We start from the raw sequence: 19,961 nt of genomic DNA on the forward strand, positions 1-19,961 counted from the left end.
AACAAATTTATCTACCCATAAACATTAGTTCTTGTTTTCTTCATTTTTTCACTAACATTACATCCAATTAATTACATCTAATTCAGAGATGCAATAAGCATGGACAACAGGATCATATCTTGGTTTGTTACTTCAAAAATACTTTACAAAATTCAGGTGGAACAATTGTGACTATACAAAAAACAATTTAATCCACCCCTTGGACATAAAAACGTTGTTTTTTTTTCCCACTAATTTTACATCCAATTAAATATAAATATAATTGGACTTTTCCAAATATATTAAAAACAATTATCTGAAAAGCATCTTGAGTTCTTCAAATCTAGCAGACCTCACTTCTTCATCAGTCAAAGCTCCAGCTATCATCCTTTGCTTTCTTGCTTGGACTTGTTGCATTCTTTCTTCCACTGTGTCCTAAATATACACCATTTTACCACAAAGACAAATCAATAATATGTACAAACTACATAAAATTGTTAACAAGGTACCTATTTATCAATGACGGAGCTAGAAGTTCATATAAGAGGTTTATAAAAATATTACATCTAGAATTCACAACCTACAGCAATTTTTGAATCACTAAACTAGAAGTCTTCCTATCATTCACCAATACATGTAACAAGTCTTCAGAAAAAGACTTAGGGAGATAAGAATAATATTTTAGTCAATGACGGAATCAAGATTTTCACTAAAACGTTCAGAATATGATATAAACACTTCAACACACCCCTTTTTCTTAAATCTATCAAGTGTTTAATCAAGTATATTAGTACAAGTGATAGCTTAAATAAGAGCAATCTTTACCTTAACAATGAACCTTCTAACACGAACTATTTTCTTTTGACCAATACGATGAATTCTCATAATTGCTTGTTCTTCGACAGCAGGATTCCACCATGGATCCTGCAATGATTAGAAGTAAGAACATTAACACTGTAAAGAAAAAGATTTGGGGGCTGGGGTGGGGTGGGAATGTATATAGAATTACCATGAGAAAGACATTAGAAGCTGCTGTTAAGTTCAAGCCAACACCTCCAGCTCTTAGTGACATTAACAAAATCTGAAACATAGTGACATTTTTAAAAAGTTAAGCTTTGAAAGAGCTAAGCAAATCATTCAAGAAGTTAAATAGTGTATTGGTATCCTATGTTGCTCATTTTTGGAGGATCCAACAAGGGTGCGACAACTTTTTTTTGAGAGTCAAACAACATAGGTACTTGTTCGACTCTCCAAAAATGCACTACTTTTTGAAGATTCAACATGCATTTTTGGAGAGTCCGAGTGAGACATAGATGATAAGTAATACTTACTGTTTTTTCATTAGTCTCACTGAACTCTTTTAAGACCCTTTCTCTTTGTTTCTGTGACAATTTCCCATCAAACCTTAAGTAGCCAATTTGCTTTCTTTTGAGTGGGATTTCCAAAAGATCAAGAAATGAAGTCCATTGGCTAAAAACAATGCTTTTTTCACCAGATTTTCTTACAAGTTCTAAGCAATCCATCAGCTTTGAAACCTTAGAAGATACTTGCCAGTTCTTCTGAACATCAACTCGAAACCGATTTGCAGAAGGACATGTGAATAGCTCATGTTTCTTTAGCATCTGCCTACATATTGGGCAAAGTCCACTTGCTGGAGTTCTCCAGCTTGAAAGAAGGCATTCTCTGCACATTCTGTGGGCACATGGTGTTAGCACAGGGTCATCTGCTGACTCGAGGCATATGGGACACTCCGTATTTTCGCCATTTCGAATTCCCTCAACAACTTCTTCTACATATGCTGGTGTAGGTGCTTTCTGTGTTGATGAATCAGGATTTGTTTCCAAGAACCTTCTTGCTAGTTTGTCTAAATCTGCAAATTCTTGATTATCACTTCGGCTGCACATTACAAGCAATATATATAAAGTTAGATTTTAGAAGAAACTAACAAGTCATGTCGTAAGATTCCAGGTTGCTCTAACTCTTCAAAAATATTGTCACATGTGTCAGATCATCCTTAAGCTAGGCACTTTCAAAAGATCTGACAAAGTGTAACAACATTTTGGAGGGATGCGAGCAAAATAGGTCAGATTATAGCAAGTTTATTGGATTGAGAATTATTTTGACCTCATCACAAGGAAAGGATGGTTGCAACACTGCCTCAGTCGAAGTAGTAATTCAAGAATATTAGCATAGTTGTGAAGAACTTTTCCTTGTGCCAAAAACTGATCAAATTGAACCTGGTTTATTCACCAAAAACAAGAGTATAAGCATATATTCCATCAGCAACAATGATGATTATTTTGAGTAAAAATCACATTTTTTAACAAATTCAGTTTTTACATGGGAAGAACAAGATTTTGATTCGTACTTTAGATCTCTTGAAGAGGGCATCATAGAAGTCACGTTCAGCTTCCGATTGTGTACACTCAATGACTTGAATGTCAGTTGGAGGGAGAACAAGAATCGCCCTGATTTCAGAAGAATATATGTCAGTGTTGAGAGAAAATCATAATTGCAGCAATTTATAAAAGATTAGGATAAAGAAGATCTTTTAAAAAATAGAGTAAGCACCTTCCATCTTTGTCCTTCGTATCCTTTGTTCTCCTCAACATCAGTGGCCTCAAAATGGCCTTGATCAATTTTAGAGCTCTCTGATCACCATTTTCATAAGGTCTCTGTATTAACTTGTTCCACCTAAATTAGGAGCAAACAGGAAAACAGAACTACCTCAGTCATGTTACACGAACCTTTTCACAAATAGAAAACCGGGCAGAGTAGTTGACACTTGAAAACTTTATATTCCATCAACATATATATAACAAAATGAATATAATCATTTAACCTAAACTTACCATGCCCAGTTGCACCATGGCTCGACATGCAAGAAACATAAAAGGCTGTAAAGATCTTCCAAATTATTCTGCAGCAATTAGTAATTATAATATCAATACAAAGCATCGGACACCAGGCATTTATTTCATTCATAAGTTGTATGAGATAATAAAATTAGCAGTATGCTTGATTACAAAACTTCTGTGAAGCAAAAGAACTGAAGTATAATCATGCAATTTTTGTAACATACCTGCAGAGGAGTACCAGTAAGACACCACCTACAATGTGCTGATAAAGTAAAGGCAGCCTGTGCACCAAGAGTCTTCCAGGATTTTATGGTGTGTGCCTCATCCAGAACCACCCGGTACCAATCAACATTATGAAATATGCTTTTCTCATTATTCTGAGTAACAACAGATCTGTTATCAAAACAACAGTAATAGCAACACAGATGATGTCAAACTAAATGGCATGCATTACTACTTACAGCCTTATAAGTTGCACTCAAGACACCATAAGTTGTCAGGACTACATCTTGTTCTGCTATCACTCTAGGATCATTACTTCTGTCCCCACCATAATGAACAAAAACTGAAACACTACCAGGTTTTGAATGTGCTTCAAGTTCATCCTAGCATTCAAAAATAAACAGGGATTTAGAGTAATTGGAGCTGTAGCAGTAAATACAAGATCTGATAACAAAGTACCTATGCGTAAACAGAGATCCAATATAAAAACATGGGAAAAACAAATTCTGGACATTTCATTGCACGTTTTATGACTTACCTTCCACTGGCCTAGTAATGCCATGGGACAGACAATGAGAGTGCCGCCTTTTGCTTTTTTTGAGACTTCGGTATCAGTATACGTGATTCTTTTTGTTACACATTCAGTTTCATCTGTGTCTTCCAAGACAATTTCCTGATCATCAGGGCTACCCCTACCCAGATTTGCTAGTATCAGAGAAATTGTCATCACCGTCTTTCCAAGACCCATTGCATCTGCCAATATCTGCAAAGAACAAACTGATTCAGATAAAAAAAGAACACTGAAAAAAATAACTTGCAGTAAGAGAAACACATGAAGCAACAAATTAACTAACAGAAGAACCAGATCATGTCAATAAAAGACAATTAAGAGAAGGATTGTGAGAAGGAAATCCCACCCCTCCGCGTGCGGCATTTGATGCAGTTGGGAATTCAGTAGTTGCTTCCCCAGAGAAAATGTTGACATATATTTTCCTCCTGTTGGAGAAGTTTGGTTAGTCATTTATGTTTAAAAACTAACTATCTTCTTTAAGAATAGACCATCTGTGACTCTTTTTTTCTTATTTGCAATGTCTAATTCAGCGAGAGAAGTGCCTACTCTTCACATATACGATATGCTGCCCAACATGGATGAAGAGTTTTTGATGCTTCTTCTACACCAGCTCCTTTCTCTGATTCTGACATCCAGTAAAGAGCCTCCTTCTGGTAAGGCCTTAGGCTGCACACAAGTGTATCGGGAGCCTCCATCTCCTATACAGTGTATAGGATATAGACCGGTGAGTAGCAAGATTAATACACAATCAGCATCGTCTCATTTCAGTTTACTAAAACGAAGCATGTTCGTGCATTATACCTTCAAGTCATACATGTCTACAGAACCGACAAGTTTGTTAATAGATGCTTCAGAGATTTCTTGCTCATCCTTGTTTGGCTGTGATAATTGTTGGCAGCCCTTTCTTCGTTTTGCAATTGATAACACTGAAGCAGCTTCATTTGAATCAGACTGTAAGCAATAAGTAGAACATCAGTGACAATCTACTGGTTTTTCTCTTCTACTGCTGTTTTATCAAGTATAAAAAGGTTTTGAGCAAAGGGTAAATTGGTACATCAATCAAGGGCAAAACTAATGGGAGCAATAATGAAAGTAAGGTTTGTTTATGCAATTTTTGCAAAACTATTGAAGTCATATATGTGGTTGCTTCAGTGTAAGAAAAGTATTAAACGAAATTAAAGTGAAGTGTTGAGGTGCTGTTTTTCATCCAAATTCTACCATGCAGAACACTTACAAATCTTCAAGATTAAACTCTAAACATCCGAAAGACATCTTTAAGTTCCAAAAACATTTTTTAAGAAAAATGAGAGTGTTTTTAATATTGTCCAACCAGCTTAACTATGACTACCCTTTTGAACAATATAATCGACATATAGTTTATACCGATCAAAATAATAATAAAAATACAGGTTATTATTCATGCTTTTAAATATTGAGAACTTGGCAACTTGAATTAAGAAACAAGTGCTAGACAATACAAATTAGAATCAACATACATCTAAATTGAGCTGGCGTTTACGAGAATCAAGCTCATCCGGCGTGAACTCAGCCTGCATAACATTAGTAAAAGAGAACAAAGACATCAGTGCGAAACTAGGAGTTTGAATTGTTTCAAGCCATTTACCAATTAACTATCTAACATACATTCTGAAAGGGTTTGACTCTGAGCAACTTGAACAGTGTCAGTAGTGGATATGTTGTAGTATCAATTTGTGAGGGAGAATCCAGCCTCCATGATGACTTCTCACAGCTTATAAACACCGAGTGGTGAATGTAGAAACTGTAAAAAAAATGAGCACAATGGGAACAAAAGGCATTAGCTTTTGGATAGAATTGAATTTCAAGTTGATTCCATTAATGTCAAAAGCACAAAACAGCAAAGAACGGTATGTGTTTACCTTACATACAACATAAGCTCCTGCATTAGGAACAGATTTACAGGTGCAGCAACACATCGACCAAAAACCTTTACCTTTGAAGAATTTACAAGTGGAATGAGGCATTTTGCCCATTCCATTGGAAGACGCCCAATCTGTGCAGTCAGAAAAAATAGATAAAGAGTATGATTTGTATTTGTATGATCTCAGCATAAAAGGATCACAATTTTCACATGAATGAATACATGACAAAATGAGGATGAACCAATTCCCTCTTACCTGTGGCATATAGTAAAATTTGTGGAACAAATTCTACCATACACAATATTTTGCACACAGAATATATATACATAATATATATGCAAAAATACTCAAAAAAATCAATAAATGTTAAATCAACAACAACATACCCAACGAAATCCCAAAGTGGCATATGGGAGGGTGTAGTGCACACAAACTTAAGCTTACCTTGTGAAGGTAAAGAGGCTGCTAATGATAGACTCTCAACTCAAATAAAGAATATCAGCAAGCAAGCTTGTAAAGCCAATATGATACTGAAATAAACCATGTTGAAAACAATGGAAACAAAACCAAGTAGCAACAATAAATTATACAATAATTGAAGCTAGGATCATAATGATTGAATGCAAGTTTACCTCTCCCAATGGTTTGGTCAAGAACCCAACAACGGATTACATCAATACAATCTCAACAAATTACAACAATAATAACAAGACTTACTACTAAAACAAGGGTTGTTATGATCAAATTCATGTTCACCTCCCCCAATCATCTGGTCAATAGCCTAACAACTGATTACATCAATAGCATCTCAACACTAAAAGCAAGACTTGCACACAAATAAATTCATAAAAAAGTATACTTAGGAGATTTAACCACAAAAAGAGGGAACTTTAGCAAAATACAACAAGAATAACAAGAGTTAATACTAAAACAAGGGTCACAATGATCGAATTCAACTTTACCTCTCCCGATCGTTTAGTCGAGAACCTAACAATGGATGATGCAGCAGCAATAGCAGCTCTTGACCCACCCCAGTGTGAACTCTGCTTACTACCACCAAGCTGAGGAAATGAAAAATGAACAATCTCATTATTCTCCAGTTTTCTTCCCTTTGTAGTTGAAAGTCCAGTAACAACAGTTCTCCCAACTAACAACCAATCAGAATCTTCAGGAAAATCCCCATCCTCAATCACAACAGTACTAAGACTATTTTTCTCAATTCGAATCTTTTCTTTAATTCCCCCAATAGCCCTATTACTAGTACTACTACTATTCAGTCTGTTGTATTCGTGTTTTAACAAAGGCCTTGATGACAATGGTTCAACAGAAAGTACAGGTTCTTCTTTGAACTTAACCATTTCAAGTTTCTTTCCTTCTTTCGGTTTCTGAATATCGATTTGCGGGTTGTTTTTAAGCCATTCATTGAATCCTTTTTGCCCTTTTTCCTCAACACCCACATCGTATTCTTCTTTAACTTTTAACCCATTACCAGCGGACCCTTTTGCTCCACACACATCAAAAACCTTTCTTTCCCTTTTTCCATTAACACCCAAATCGGTTTCTTCCTTAACTTTTAACCCACTAATAGTATTACAACCCAAAGATTCTTCTCCGTTCTCTTGTTTTATCGGAGCAGAAATCCTTACCCCTGTGCTCGTAACAGTCTTCTGAACTATCAACGGCGGGGAAGAATCAAGCAAATGATTAATAGCTGCTTCTGGATTGTTGTTTTTCTGTGAAAGGGCTTCCAGAATTTCATTTTCTGGAATTTCAGAACCGATTACTGAACGAATCATCTTAATATTCTTCGCATCCTCTTCAACATTTGCTTCCATTTCCATTAATTTGCAGGAAAAAAAATGAGAGAATGAATCGGCCGATTATTGAAGATGAATCTTATTTTTTGAAAGGCTTTTTCTTCTCTCTCTTTTTTGTAGAAAATAAATTTTTTGGCGCTAATTGATTTTACCTTCAGTTAAATATTCGCGGGTCTTTTGTGAACAACTTTTGGCGCGCGAAAGAAGAGGGTAAAAAAGTTACTAAGCTTTTTGATCGTGCAACGATGTCGTTTTTTGTTGGCAAGTGTTGAGAAAGTGGGAAACGAAGAGTTCTGGAAGTCTTGACCAAAATAATCTATTATTTCATTTAATTCACCAAAATAATATGGAACTTTGAAATTTTACAAAAGTAATATAAACGTTGTTGGTAGTAACGTATTAGGCTATATTTCATTTTCACAAAATAAACAGACTAAAAGTATTTGGTAGACGGCGTTAAGAAGCATTACGTTACTGACAGTAACATTTTAAGCTTAAGACGTTACCATCAGTAACGTATCTTTGTAAATCTGCCACCTGCCACCTTAGAATCTCTTTACATATAAAACGTTACTGGAAGTCACGTTTTACATATAAAACGTTACTTGGAGTAACGATTATATCAAATCAAATCACAGGTCTGCCACCTGAGAATCTTTGTACAAAATGTGACGTTAAATCGTTACTGGGAGTCACGTTTTAAGACTAAAATGTTATCCTAAGTAACGATTCTATCATGTCACGGGTATGTGAAGATTTCTTGCTGATTTGATCGTCCAATAAAACATTACTATATGTTACGTTTTAACTTTAAAATAAATTCTTAAAGTGTTGCCACAGAACATTATAAGAAATGGTTGTGTAGAACGTTTAGCACATTCAAATAATGTTCTACAAAGCTTCTGCGTATATGCCCTATTGTTGAATCAATACTCACAAAATTTCAATAGGTATGGCTTGACAATATATTGTAATGTACTTATAACATATTTTTAATAACTATAATGCATCTTATTTTTGTGTGTAGGATTTTTTGATGGCTAATTTTGAAGATAACGTGATGATTGCTTTGTATTGGGGCGGTGAAATAATCACTGAAATAAACGGATTTCGATATAACGAATGTGCCAGAATGATTGTTAGCATGTCTATTTCGACCAACTACGTTGAATTAATTAAATTGTTGCATGAGAAAATGGGGACTGATGGAGAAAATATTCAATTGGATATTTCTGGAAAATATCCATGCTCATTTCAAGGTAACGTTATAAGATTTATTGAGTTCAAAATTGAGAATGACCAATCTTTGGTACAATTTTTTGCCATTCCTCAGAAATTTTTGAACAAGATTGATATAAATCTTTTGGAGATGTATATAAAGATTAGACCAATAAATCAAGATAATCTGTTTCGAATGAATGATCAACATGGTTATCATATGAATTTATTGGCTCAAAATTATGGATTTGCCACATTCAGTCAGCCTCATTTTACATGCACCGCAACACATGGTATTCATCAATCATTTGATGAAGGCTCGGGTAGTCAAAGACATATTGAGAGTATACACAATCAATATGAAATCAGGTAGAATAATCTTTTTAGCTAATTTTATTTAATAGCATGAATAATTAATTATTTTCATTTTTTTGTATTTCATGAATTTTTTTTTTTACAGAGAAGATGAAGCTACCTTTGATTTGTGTAATGATGCACATGCTCAAAGAAGTGATGAAAATTCGGAGGAGGATGAACCTTCAGAAGATGATGGAGAGAGTAAAGTCATTGAAAGTGAATCCGATGAAGATATTGGAGATTTACCTCAAAATGAAAGTGCGGTGAATTTTCAAAATCAATTTGATGAAATGCAAAATAATGATATACCTTACTTTACAACATTGGAGACTGAGGAAGATATTTTTATCTCTACTCGTGAATCCGAAATGAAATGTTGTTCTGTTTGGGTCGAGGATGCAAAAAAAGATTTAGAAAAAAATATGTATTTTAGTAGTAAAACTAAGTTAAAACGGGCTGTGACAATTTGGAGTTTGCGCAAAAATAAAGAATTTAAGATTGTAATATCAACTAAGAGCGTATGGACTGTGAGATGCAGATTTTATGATTCTTTGGGTTGTCCATGGTTTCTTCGAGGTCGTAAGGTTGGAGGTAGCCTTTGGAAGATAGGAAAGTATTTTAATAATCATAGATGTGAGACTGAAGGACTTACAACAGGTCACACTAACTTAGATACCAATTTAATTGCATCTCTATTTTTAAATCAAATAAGTAAAAATCCAAAATTGTTGGTAGTGGATGTCATGTCTAAGGTTCATGAAAAATTTGGTCATCAAGTAACATATAGAAAAGCGTGGCTTGGGCGTCAACGCGCATTTACATTGGTATATGGTGATTTTCAGAAATCATTTAGTGAGCTTCCTAAGTTTTTTGCAGCTTTTCAATACTTTAATCCTGGAACAGTTGTGGAATGGAAACACGAAGAGTCAATGAGTTCACCAAAGGTAAAAACTTTTAAGTTTGTATTTTGGGCTTTCAAGCCATGCATTGATGGGTTCCAAACTTGTCGTCCTGTTATTTCAGTAGATGGAACTCATATGTATGGTAAATATGAGATAAAATTGTTAATTGCTGTTGGAGTTGACGGAAATGATAACATTCTTCCTCTTGCGTTTGGTATTGTTGACAAAGAGTCGAAAGAGGCATGGAAATGGTTTTTTAGGAAATTGAGTGCACATGTGATAAAAGATAGAGAAAATATTTGTATTATCTCTGATAGGGCAAAAGGAATCTTGACTAGTTTATCGGAGTTGTGGCGATTGCAGGAACCTCGGGCCTTTCATCGATTTTGTCTGAGACATCTTAAAAGTAATTTTCAATCTCAATTTCCAAATAGGGACCTCAGTAATCTTATGTGGAGGGCTGCTACAACTCATCAAGTAAGGAAGTTTGAAGCTTTGATGTGGGAAATTCAAGAAGAAAATAGAGAAGCATATGAATACCTCATGCGAATTCCATTGGACAAATGGACTGTTAGTCATGATAATGGAAAAAGATGGGGAGTACTGACAACAAATCTTTCAGAGTCTTTCAACGGACTTCTAAAGAAAGCTCGAGGCTTGCCCGTCACTGCTATGGTTAGACTTTCATTGGAGCAAACCGTTGAACGATATACTCGTAGATGTCAAAAAACTCACCAACTTGTTGAGCAAAAGGAATTATGGACAAGCAGTTTCAAAAAGAAGTGGGAGAAAAACTATGAAAATTCAAAAAGACACTTTGTTTATGATTGGAATATATCCACAGGGGTATATGAGGTTAGATCAATACAAACTGATGGTATTGGTGGTAATCCTCATTGTATTTCATTAAGTGAAAAAAAATGTGATTGTGAAAAATGGGCTAATTTGCACTTCCCGTGTTCACATGTCATGAAGGTTACTGAAAGAATGGGAGCATTAGCTAGAAATTTTGTCAGCGAGCATTTCACAATAGAGAATTATGTTACAACATATTCTGGGTCATTCTCACCGATTGGACACGAGGCATATTGGCCATCACCAAGCTTTATAATGAGAAGTAATGAATTCTATCGACGTCCCAATCGATCAAGGACCACTAGAATTCATAATGAGATGGATCGTGATACTGCAACATATGGGCGGGCTTGTGGATTGTGTAAACAAACTGGGCATGACAGGCGTCGATGTCCAACTCGAAATCAAATTTAAGTGGGTAGTCTAATTATGTATTTCTTTTACTTTCAAACAGCTCTAATTATGTATTTTTTTTAACTTTCAAACAGCTCTAATTTTTTTTAACTTTCAAACGGTTGCCTATTAATTATATTACTAAAAAAATGTAGGACAAATATTTTGAAAAAAGGGAGGAGTAATTAATTATTTAGTTACATCAAGAAGAAAATCCCACAAAAGTACTCTTGTTCAATAGACATAATGCTGGTGTGTTGCAATGCAGAAATTTACACATTATGATAATCAATTAAAGTGGATCAACAAGCTGCTTTGCTTAGCACAACCCTGTTTTCCTAGTAGGATCACACAAGTCTTGAATTGTCCTAAAACAACGTGTGACGTTGCTGACCATTGCAAGATCATATCTCCCATCAAAATTATACTGTCCACAAGAAAATATATTGTATATTAGCAACAAGCAAACATAAAGATCAAGTCTTTTTGGACAAACTGTACACTCACATTGCCAGGGGAAGGTTCATGAACATTCCAAAAAACATAAGTTTCAATAACATCCAAGTTTGCATCTTCACCTCTAATCCAAAATGAGAGGTTTCCACCACTTTATCTACCCAAGAAATACAGTGAATATGTGGAGATGCAGCAGACAAATCCACTTGATGGAAAGTCATGTTTGGAATAATTCTCTTACAACACATATCTTTGTACAATTGAAAAGCCATATCAACCAATCCTTGCTACATATCTTCTCATCAATATTACCTGATGACTTCTAGAATAGATTGAAGTGAAGGAACTGTGAACATTGAAACAGCATGCACATTAAACCTGATGACATAGCAACATCTACAGAACCCATTTTACAGAAACTCGACATAAGAGCATTGAAAGACACAACACAAGGCTCAGACTCTCTACATTCAGTCACTGGAGTCGTCCTCCACATCAACCTGCATAAAACTTAGGAACGAAAAAGGAAGCATTTCACCATTCACCAGGTCATGTCAAAACAGTTAAAGGCTCGTTTGTTTCCCAATATTATTCCAACAGCAACCATGAAATTGAAGGTCATTGCCATAACTGGACCACAGAATCAAACAAAAATAATCATAAAAATTTGATCTTTACCTAAAGCAGATACAAGGGGTTGAAGGAAAAAGAGTTGGCTGCAATTTTCAGCAGCACCAAAAGGCTTCAGCAACACCAATTTTCAGCAGCACCAAAAGGTTTCAGCAACACCAAAAGATTTCAGCAACATCAATTTTCATTACTTATTCTTGGCTCTCTGTTTTTGGACATGTTGGATAGCATAGTGACCGCCTGTAAAGAAAATATAAATGTTCTATTATTCTAAAAGAGAGTAAAACTAAATAAAAAATGTCAGATGTTAAAGTACCAGTCCCACAAGGCTTAAGTTTAATTTTACGCTTCTCCCTCCTTGATGGTTCACTATTTTGAATAGTCGTATCACCGCCTTCACTTGCATCCTTTGGATCATTATCGTCCACATCATGATTCGGGTCCTCTAAACTATTAGTGGCATCAGGGGTTTCAATGATCAGAGGCACAGGCGATGAGTTAAAATTTGGGACATTCTCAAAATTACCAATGACATTCTCAAGTGATGAAAGACTTGGATGACTTGATATTTGTAGAGTCTGTGGCGTCACGTATGGCATGATATCTGTTTCTGACAGTTGATATGTCATATTTGATGCCTGAGTGAATTCATGAGTGCAACCTCCTGAAATAGAACCAATATTATAATTGGATGTTGCTTGATCATCTTCTAAGGCTTCTTGGACATTTTGTGTGGCCTGATCTATTTCAACATGTGTTTGTGCTCTTTCAACAGCACGTTCTCTCCTACCTGCAACACCACCTTTTCCTCGCCTACGAACTGGGTGATGTAACTGGACAGGTTGTACCACATCTCTTCTATAATCGGCTGACACATGAACCCTGTCAGCCTCATGGACATATTTCAAACAATCAGAACCTTGATCTCGCACCATTTTTCTAAACATGTATAAGGCCTCATATGATGGATTATCACCAAGTGTTTTAGCTTCATCAACCATCGAATGAATATGCCGCACCTAAATAAATTAAAGCGGAAGTTATTTAATGACGCGCCATTAATCTGATGATACATTAAACAAAATAAATGACACACTAAAATCAATAAAGACACATAAATCACTTGGCAGCAACAACACTAAACAACAGTAATCAATAAATGGCATACCATAGTTTCATATGCCGTCGAATTAGGCACATAACCTTGTTGATTTTGAGGACGTGAATTAGGATTACCAATAACAAGACGAGTAATGCGCCTGAACCAAATAAGATATGGATCATCATAGCGAAGTGGTTCATTATTAACCGGTGCATCACAACTATATTGGAGACGTTGGTTCCAAAATGATAACCAATGTGCATGTTCCAACTCCCAATTTGTATTTGGTCTTCCTCGACGATCATGGCGAAAGTGGTTGGAATCAAATGGAAACGGAGTTGGTATAGCTTGTTGTAGTCCAAATTGCCTCATAACACGATCTGGCAAATGAACCTCGACCACATCCCAACAAAATATTGGAACTCTAACTCGCCATATGTCTCGTCCAGCATGACAATAGAGAGGAAGACTCTCAATTAAGTCATCGGAATACGGTTCCCAAATAAACTACATGAAAAAAGAAAAGAGCAAAGTGAGTCTTTACATTTACAATATTTATAAATAAGTAAAAGCAATGTACCTGATCTTCTATCATAGAGTCAAGTGCATCCCTATAAACTTTCAACACATGCTTGGTAGTATTCGTCCAACTAAGATGTGCAAACCATCTAGTAGCATGCGGACCCCTAGGCAAACCAACATGACAAATAGTTCTCGCATCTCTGTGGGCTACTATTTGAGGACGGAGAACAGTGACTCTCTCCCACGCCCAAATCTGGGAGAAAGAGTTTTAGGATTACATCTCTAAAAAATTTCATCCTCCAATAACACTACAGAGACAAATTGAAAGAAATATAAATAAATTATATGTACAATCATTAGGTATACCTGAAGTAGTGGCAAAAATCCGGCTATCTCATTTTGGGTACTCTGTGAAGCTTTACAAAGAAAATGATACAAGTATGCCAAGGTCGCACTCCCCCAACTATAAGATCCAATTTTATTGACGTCTTCGAGCATAGGCAGGTACATAAGCTTCAAATAACCACCAGATGTATCCGCCATCATCATACCTGCAATCATCCAGAACATGAAACATCTTGCCTTCTGATTAACCATATCTTGTGTTGCCATGTTCGACAAATGTGGCTGGCTTAACATGTGTGAATTAAATGCAGCGACCTTGATGGAATTTGTTTTGAAGTCTTCACGAGAAGGAACAAAACCTAATAATCTTTGACAAATGTTTTGCCAATCCTCTATGGTCCTTATCATTTCATTACCAAGTACTGGATCACCATTCACAGGTAATCCATACAACACCTCTACGTCCTGCAAGGTAATTGTTGCTTCGCCTGTTCTAAAGTGAAAAGTGTGAGTTTCGGGACGCCAACGCTCAACTAGTGCAGTGATCAAACTACGGTCAATAGCAGGCCGATTAGATTTGTAAACACCATATAATCCAGATAACTTAATTACTTCAAGAACTCGTGGATGGATGGGATATTTCTCTATGAGCTTCCAAAAATTTCCATCTTCTCTCCTCGTATTAAGAATCATATTAACATTTCCTTCCCATATATCTTGTGATCTATGAGTAAGTTGTCCCGTTAATACATTCGATTCCAATGGACCGGGATCCAACTTGTATTCACTATCATTAGCCATAAAAAATACCTATGAAATACACATGAAAGTAAACTTAAATGTTAGCCCGAACTATTATGTAGTTTTTTCTTGGCGACATACTTCAAAAGTGATGTAAAGTTATGAAATCACATTTAAAAATTTTAAGGTCATTCTCTTTAATTTGGAAGTGTGTTGTATAAGACAAACCATCTTAGACTACACTAAGCAACAATAGAACTTGAGTATAATCTTTTTGTTGATATATGTTAAGAATCAAAATTTACAGAGAATTGTTTGAATAGATGAGACAAATTTAAGGAATCACAGAGAAGAATATAGATTATCATTATTAGATAGTTTCATTATATGTTTACATCTGTACAGTAGGCTATTTATATAAATGACTAAAGTGCTAATTACAATAATCAAAATTAACCAACTAATGAGTTAAGCAATTTAGGCTAACAAATTAATTATGTTATGTAACTAACTAACAAACATATACTAATCTAAAAGACAATGTAACAATGACTATAGCTATTCTCTCAATGCACTGCTACGCAATCTTCTTCAACAATATACAATTGTTACAACTTTAAATAACAATTCTGAGTTCAGTGACCATGAAACAATCCTTAAATCGAACTAAACAAAACAAGTTACCAGATAACAACTTATTTTGGAATCCAATTTCATGAGTTGGTTGGCACGTTCTTCAATTTATACAAGATAGAATCCTACTTACGATTCAATTCAATTCCTTCGTAAAGAAAAACATACCTTAAGCAAAGAAACTACCTCTCGAAATACTTATGGTTTTTGGGAAGTAAATGATCAGACCCACAATAAAAGGAGACTCTTTCAATTCCCATATCAATGTAATCACTCACTCACTCACTAAGACAAACCAGATATTAAATGTACAAAATTTCAAGAATCCTTTATGAAAAATTCAATCTTTAATAACCATAAGACTAGCAATATATTTGGGACTTAAAAAAAAAAACAAATTAAAACCAACAAAACCACAAAACCCCCTTCTCTCACTCTTTTAGAAAAATTAAAAAAAAAAAAGTGTTTCAAATCTTTAATGACCGTAAGACTAGCAAAAAAAATCATTCTTTCTAAGCATATGGTCAAGATCTGATAGCTAATTTATTATTTGAGGATTGTAGATTAAGAAAATTAAAAGAGTGAATACATTTTTTCTATTTTTGGGTATTGGAAATTAATTCTTATATTCTGAAATCTGTATAAAGACATTCCTCATTTGTCTATGCTCCTATGGTCACACACATAAATGGTTCCAAATCTGAAGGCTTTATAGTTCTTTTTTCCAGGATTAATATAATTATACTTATTTTGGAATCCAATTTCATGAGTTGATTGACACGTTCTTCAATTTATACAAGATAGAATCCTACTTACGATTCAATTCAATTCCTTCGTAAAGAAAAACATACCTTAAGCAAAGAAACTACCTCTCGAAATACTTATGGCGCTGAAATATTGTGAATCCCCTTTTCCGGCAACATTAACGACGACAACCAGCTCTTAGCGAGGGAATGAAAAAAGGGGAAAAATATGAAATAGGGTTTATTTTAAGAACGAAGGTGAGGGAGAAGAAGTGAGGGAGAAGAAGTGCGGCTAATGGGTTATAATAATTCTAAAACGTTACCATCTGTAACGTATTTCGACTTAAACTCTAAAACGTTACTTTCAGTAACGTATTCCAACTTAAACTCTAAAACGTTACTTTCAGTAACGTATTCCAACTTAAACTCTAAAAAAGTAACGTATTCCAACTTAAACTCTAAAACGTTACTTTCAGTAACGTATTCCAACTTAAACTCTAAAACGTTACTTTCAGTAACGTATTCCAACTTAAACTCTAAAACGTTATTTGTAGTAACGTATTATAACTTTAACGCCGTCCCCCGTTAGTTTTGGTCTGTTTATTAATAGATGGCCTAATACGTTACTGTCAACAACGTTTATACTAGTTTTGTAAAATAAATAAAAAATATATTACTGTTGTAAATTGATTTAAAAAAATATATTACTGTTGTAAATTATTCAGAGTTCTGTGTAGTAGGCTAGTAGCGGAGACATTTTTACTAAACGGGTTTAAAATATGAGAAAAAATTATATATACGAATAAGTTGATAAAGGTTTTCACATCTACGATATACATATTTAAAATAAGTAATCAAATATAATCAATGTGATTTTTTGTTGAAGGGCTTATATGTGTGATTTTGCCTTTGCACAACACCTTTATGGACATGTGACATATGGGTGTCCCAATTAACCCACAGTAAATGATACGCTCAATTCGTTTAAGTTAGATAAATTGAGTTATAATTTGCAATTTAATCCATTTTCAATTCAAATAATTTTGGACAGTCAATAACCTATTTATTTGCTATCATTTTATCTTGATTCTTTAATAATATATGTGTATCTTCGTTGAATATGATATTTTAAAGTTTATATACATATATATTGAAGTTTTTGAACATCTATAATTTATGTGTATATATGAGAAATTACTATACAAACTTTGTACTCCTGTTTATTGATCTTAGGTGAAAAAAGAGTTAAATAATAAAATACTAACATCTATATTAAATTAAGAATCAACTCTAAAAACCATTCTTATGAAAACTCAAGCATTATACACAAGTCGGGAATTTTAGGTTAGTTGTGATTATGATTGACCATTGCCCACAAGATTTCAGTTAATACACGAGAAATCTTTTTTCTAATACATTAGATATTTCAAATATATACAATAATTTTTTCGTATGATTATCTTTTTTCAATGTTAAAGATAGATCTTTTGATGACGACTTCTTAAAGAAAAAATTACATAAATAGATAACTTATTTCATCATACTTTATGAAATTTTTAGTGATTTATAAAAAATTTAAAAATCCTATTTTCTTCACTATTACTCCTATTATCAAATACATTACTCTTACACAATGTACTCAAAATTCAATGTATGAGACAAATATCTTGTTCAATATAGATAATATATCAAAATATAATATATGAGGAATCTGATGAATGAGACGAATATGTCTTGTATCAATTAGATATATATCGAAATACTGAATAAGATAGATATATCTCATATCAATAAATAATATATTAAAATATAATATATGAAAGACGCGATATATTCAAGTGATGTACCTATATCCTTGAATTTTTCAAAAAATTGATATTTATAAAAATATAATAGTCATGATAGCATTAACTCTAGAACACTAATGTAATTTTATTTTTTTTAAATAATTACTAACCTATGTACAATTTTTTTTCCTCATAAATAAAATTAATATAGAATTAGAGGGCAGGCCTTGGAGCCAACCCTGTTAGGTTCCACAACTTATGCCGGCCATTTGTCTTAACAGCCTTTCAAAACTCACCACGCGTGCAAGAGTGGCATATTTATTTCCATCTATTTCCTCTTCATACTGCCTAGCTGCCGATGTGGGAGTATTAAACTTATACGGATATTAAAATTCGGTTCAAATCAAATTTATAATTTTTTATCTTGTATTCAAACGCTAGATTTATAATTTAGAATGAAAGAAGTAATATTTATCATTCAGTCATTATTTTGATTAGTTTTTTGTTTTATTATATAGAAGCATGTCATTTTGGTAAACATTTAAAATAAGGAGTAGTATTTAACTTTGAATGGTATTTATCTCAATGGGTTAACAAAAGATAGATTGTATTGACTAATCCATGTCAATCTTTTTTTTTTACATATAAGATCATGAACTCATAATGAAATATATTAAACGTGATTTTTCAAATAAATTAGTTCAAATAATAGATTGATCCGTCAAAGTTAAATAATGTGTGACTTCGATTATTTCAAGACAAAAAACCCACTTATACATATTTTAGTTTCCAATACACATATTCCCTCTAACTATTGAAAGGGAGATAAACTTTTCGTGTGATTATTTGAAGAAGAAAAAATTAGCAAACTTTGTGATTAACATCCAGAGAAGTTTTTTTTTGCAAATCGAGATGCAGTCCGGTTCGAGCATATCCAGTTTCATATCCATATCTTGCAGATCCTGATTCTTCTATTATATAATACCAATCAGCAGGCTGGGTGTTTGTGAAAGCAGTTAACCAGACTGCAACCACAATCGCCCTCTTGTTCTTTTTTTTAATGAAAATAATTGCAAACTTAGATTGTAGAATCCCTATATTAATCTATATTATAATCCCTATATTATTTAATATTCATATTATAATCTCATGCTATGATATTTGCCTAAGTGGAGAGGTCATGCATGTCTGCTTCACCATGAAGAAAGATAATTAACAACTATTATTCGAACGTGCCATGATTAATTGACTTCAATTTTAAAATATATCTTACCAAATTAGGTAAGGGTTCGATGAAAAGAGGAGATCTCTGCTTTTATTTTTAATTAAATATGCCTCTAGATTTGAATGTATATATCATAGCCCGAGGTGCTAGTGAAAATCTCTATTTTTTCGATAATAATTTTGTACTTTATCAATATATTCAATAAATTTAACGATGAAACGTTTGTTTTATTTATCAAGTAATAGAGGTAATAATTGTTTACATTAGTGATTTGATAGAACGTTATAGAAAAATATATGGAAGTAGTAGAAATTACTAAAAAAAGTTGTTTTTATTTATCAGATATTTCAAAATTAGATTTTCACTTCTAATTGTTAATGTTAACATATTAAGAAAAATTAATAATTTTTTTCATTCTCTACCTTAAAATATATATTTTAAAATTAAAAAAAAAAAACTAAAAACATATTACTTCATATCAATTAATACAGACACTATGATATATTCATTCTAATTATTATTTAATAAATAACGTACAAAATTTAAAGTGAATAAGTAAAATTAAGAACCGAAAAAGTATAAATAATAAGGCTTTTAATTAGATCTAATTTAAACTAGAATATTAATTGTTACACTAAGATCAGTCAATTTGCCGAACCTATTATTTGAGTTTATATTTTTTAAAAATGCATCTAATAGATTTA

General features: G+C 33.5%; 3 protein-coding genes across 4 annotated transcripts; 1 reads left to right on the plus strand and 2 right to left on the minus strand.

Moving 5' to 3' along the window:
• Positions 1-94: 94 nt before the first annotated feature.
• On the minus strand, positions 95-7,518 carry LOC101243672 (DNA repair protein RAD5B). Its single transcript, XM_004234186.5, has 18 exons — positions 6,494-7,518; positions 5,529-5,662; positions 5,275-5,410; positions 5,127-5,180; positions 4,432-4,581; positions 4,177-4,328; positions 3,977-4,055; positions 3,598-3,822; positions 3,299-3,442; positions 3,062-3,214; positions 2,832-2,899; positions 2,551-2,673; positions 2,348-2,447; positions 2,104-2,216; positions 1,311-1,875; positions 989-1,060; positions 805-903; positions 95-414 (listed from the first exon to the last, which is right to left on the minus strand). The coding sequence occupies exons 1-18, from the start codon at positions 7,370-7,372 to the stop codon at positions 292-294; spliced, it is 3,369 nt and encodes a 1,122-aa protein (XP_004234234.3). The 5' UTR covers positions 7,373-7,518; the 3' UTR covers positions 95-291.
• A 2,363-nt stretch (positions 7,519-9,881) lies between these two features.
• On the plus strand, positions 9,882-11,165 carry LOC138347778 (uncharacterized). The gene has a single exon (XM_069296092.1). It carries the CDS (start codon positions 9,961-9,963, stop codon positions 11,092-11,094), a length of 1,134 nt encoding a protein of 377 aa, XP_069152193.1. The 5' UTR covers positions 9,882-9,960; the 3' UTR covers positions 11,095-11,165.
• Positions 11,166-11,274: 109 nt separating this feature from the next.
• LOC104646088 (serine/threonine-protein phosphatase 7 long form homolog) lies at positions 11,275-15,940 on the minus strand. 2 transcript variants are annotated; one of them, XR_011220308.1, is made up of 7 exons: positions 15,671-15,940; positions 14,150-14,938; positions 13,842-14,036; positions 13,328-13,768; positions 12,476-13,178; positions 11,581-12,399; positions 11,275-11,500 (listed from the first exon to the last, which is right to left on the minus strand). XR_011220308.1 is itself a non-coding variant. In XM_069296091.1 (6 exons), exons 2-6 carry the CDS (start codon positions 14,927-14,929, stop codon positions 12,347-12,349), a joined length of 2,172 nt encoding a protein of 723 aa, XP_069152192.1. In that variant the 5' UTR covers positions 14,930-14,938; positions 15,671-15,940; the 3' UTR covers positions 11,507-12,346. The 2 variants fall into 2 exon arrangements, 1 of the variants encoding a protein (XP_069152192.1); XM_069296091.1 differs by lacking the exon at positions 11,275-11,500 and having other exon boundaries at positions 11,507-12,399.
• Positions 15,941-19,961: the final 4,021 nt, after the last annotated feature.

The sequence above is a fragment of the Solanum lycopersicum genome, chromosome 3 (genome assembly GCF_036512215.1).
Source record: "Solanum lycopersicum chromosome 3, SLM_r2.1".
NCBI lineage: Eukaryota > Viridiplantae > Streptophyta > Magnoliopsida > Solanales > Solanaceae > Solanum > Solanum lycopersicum.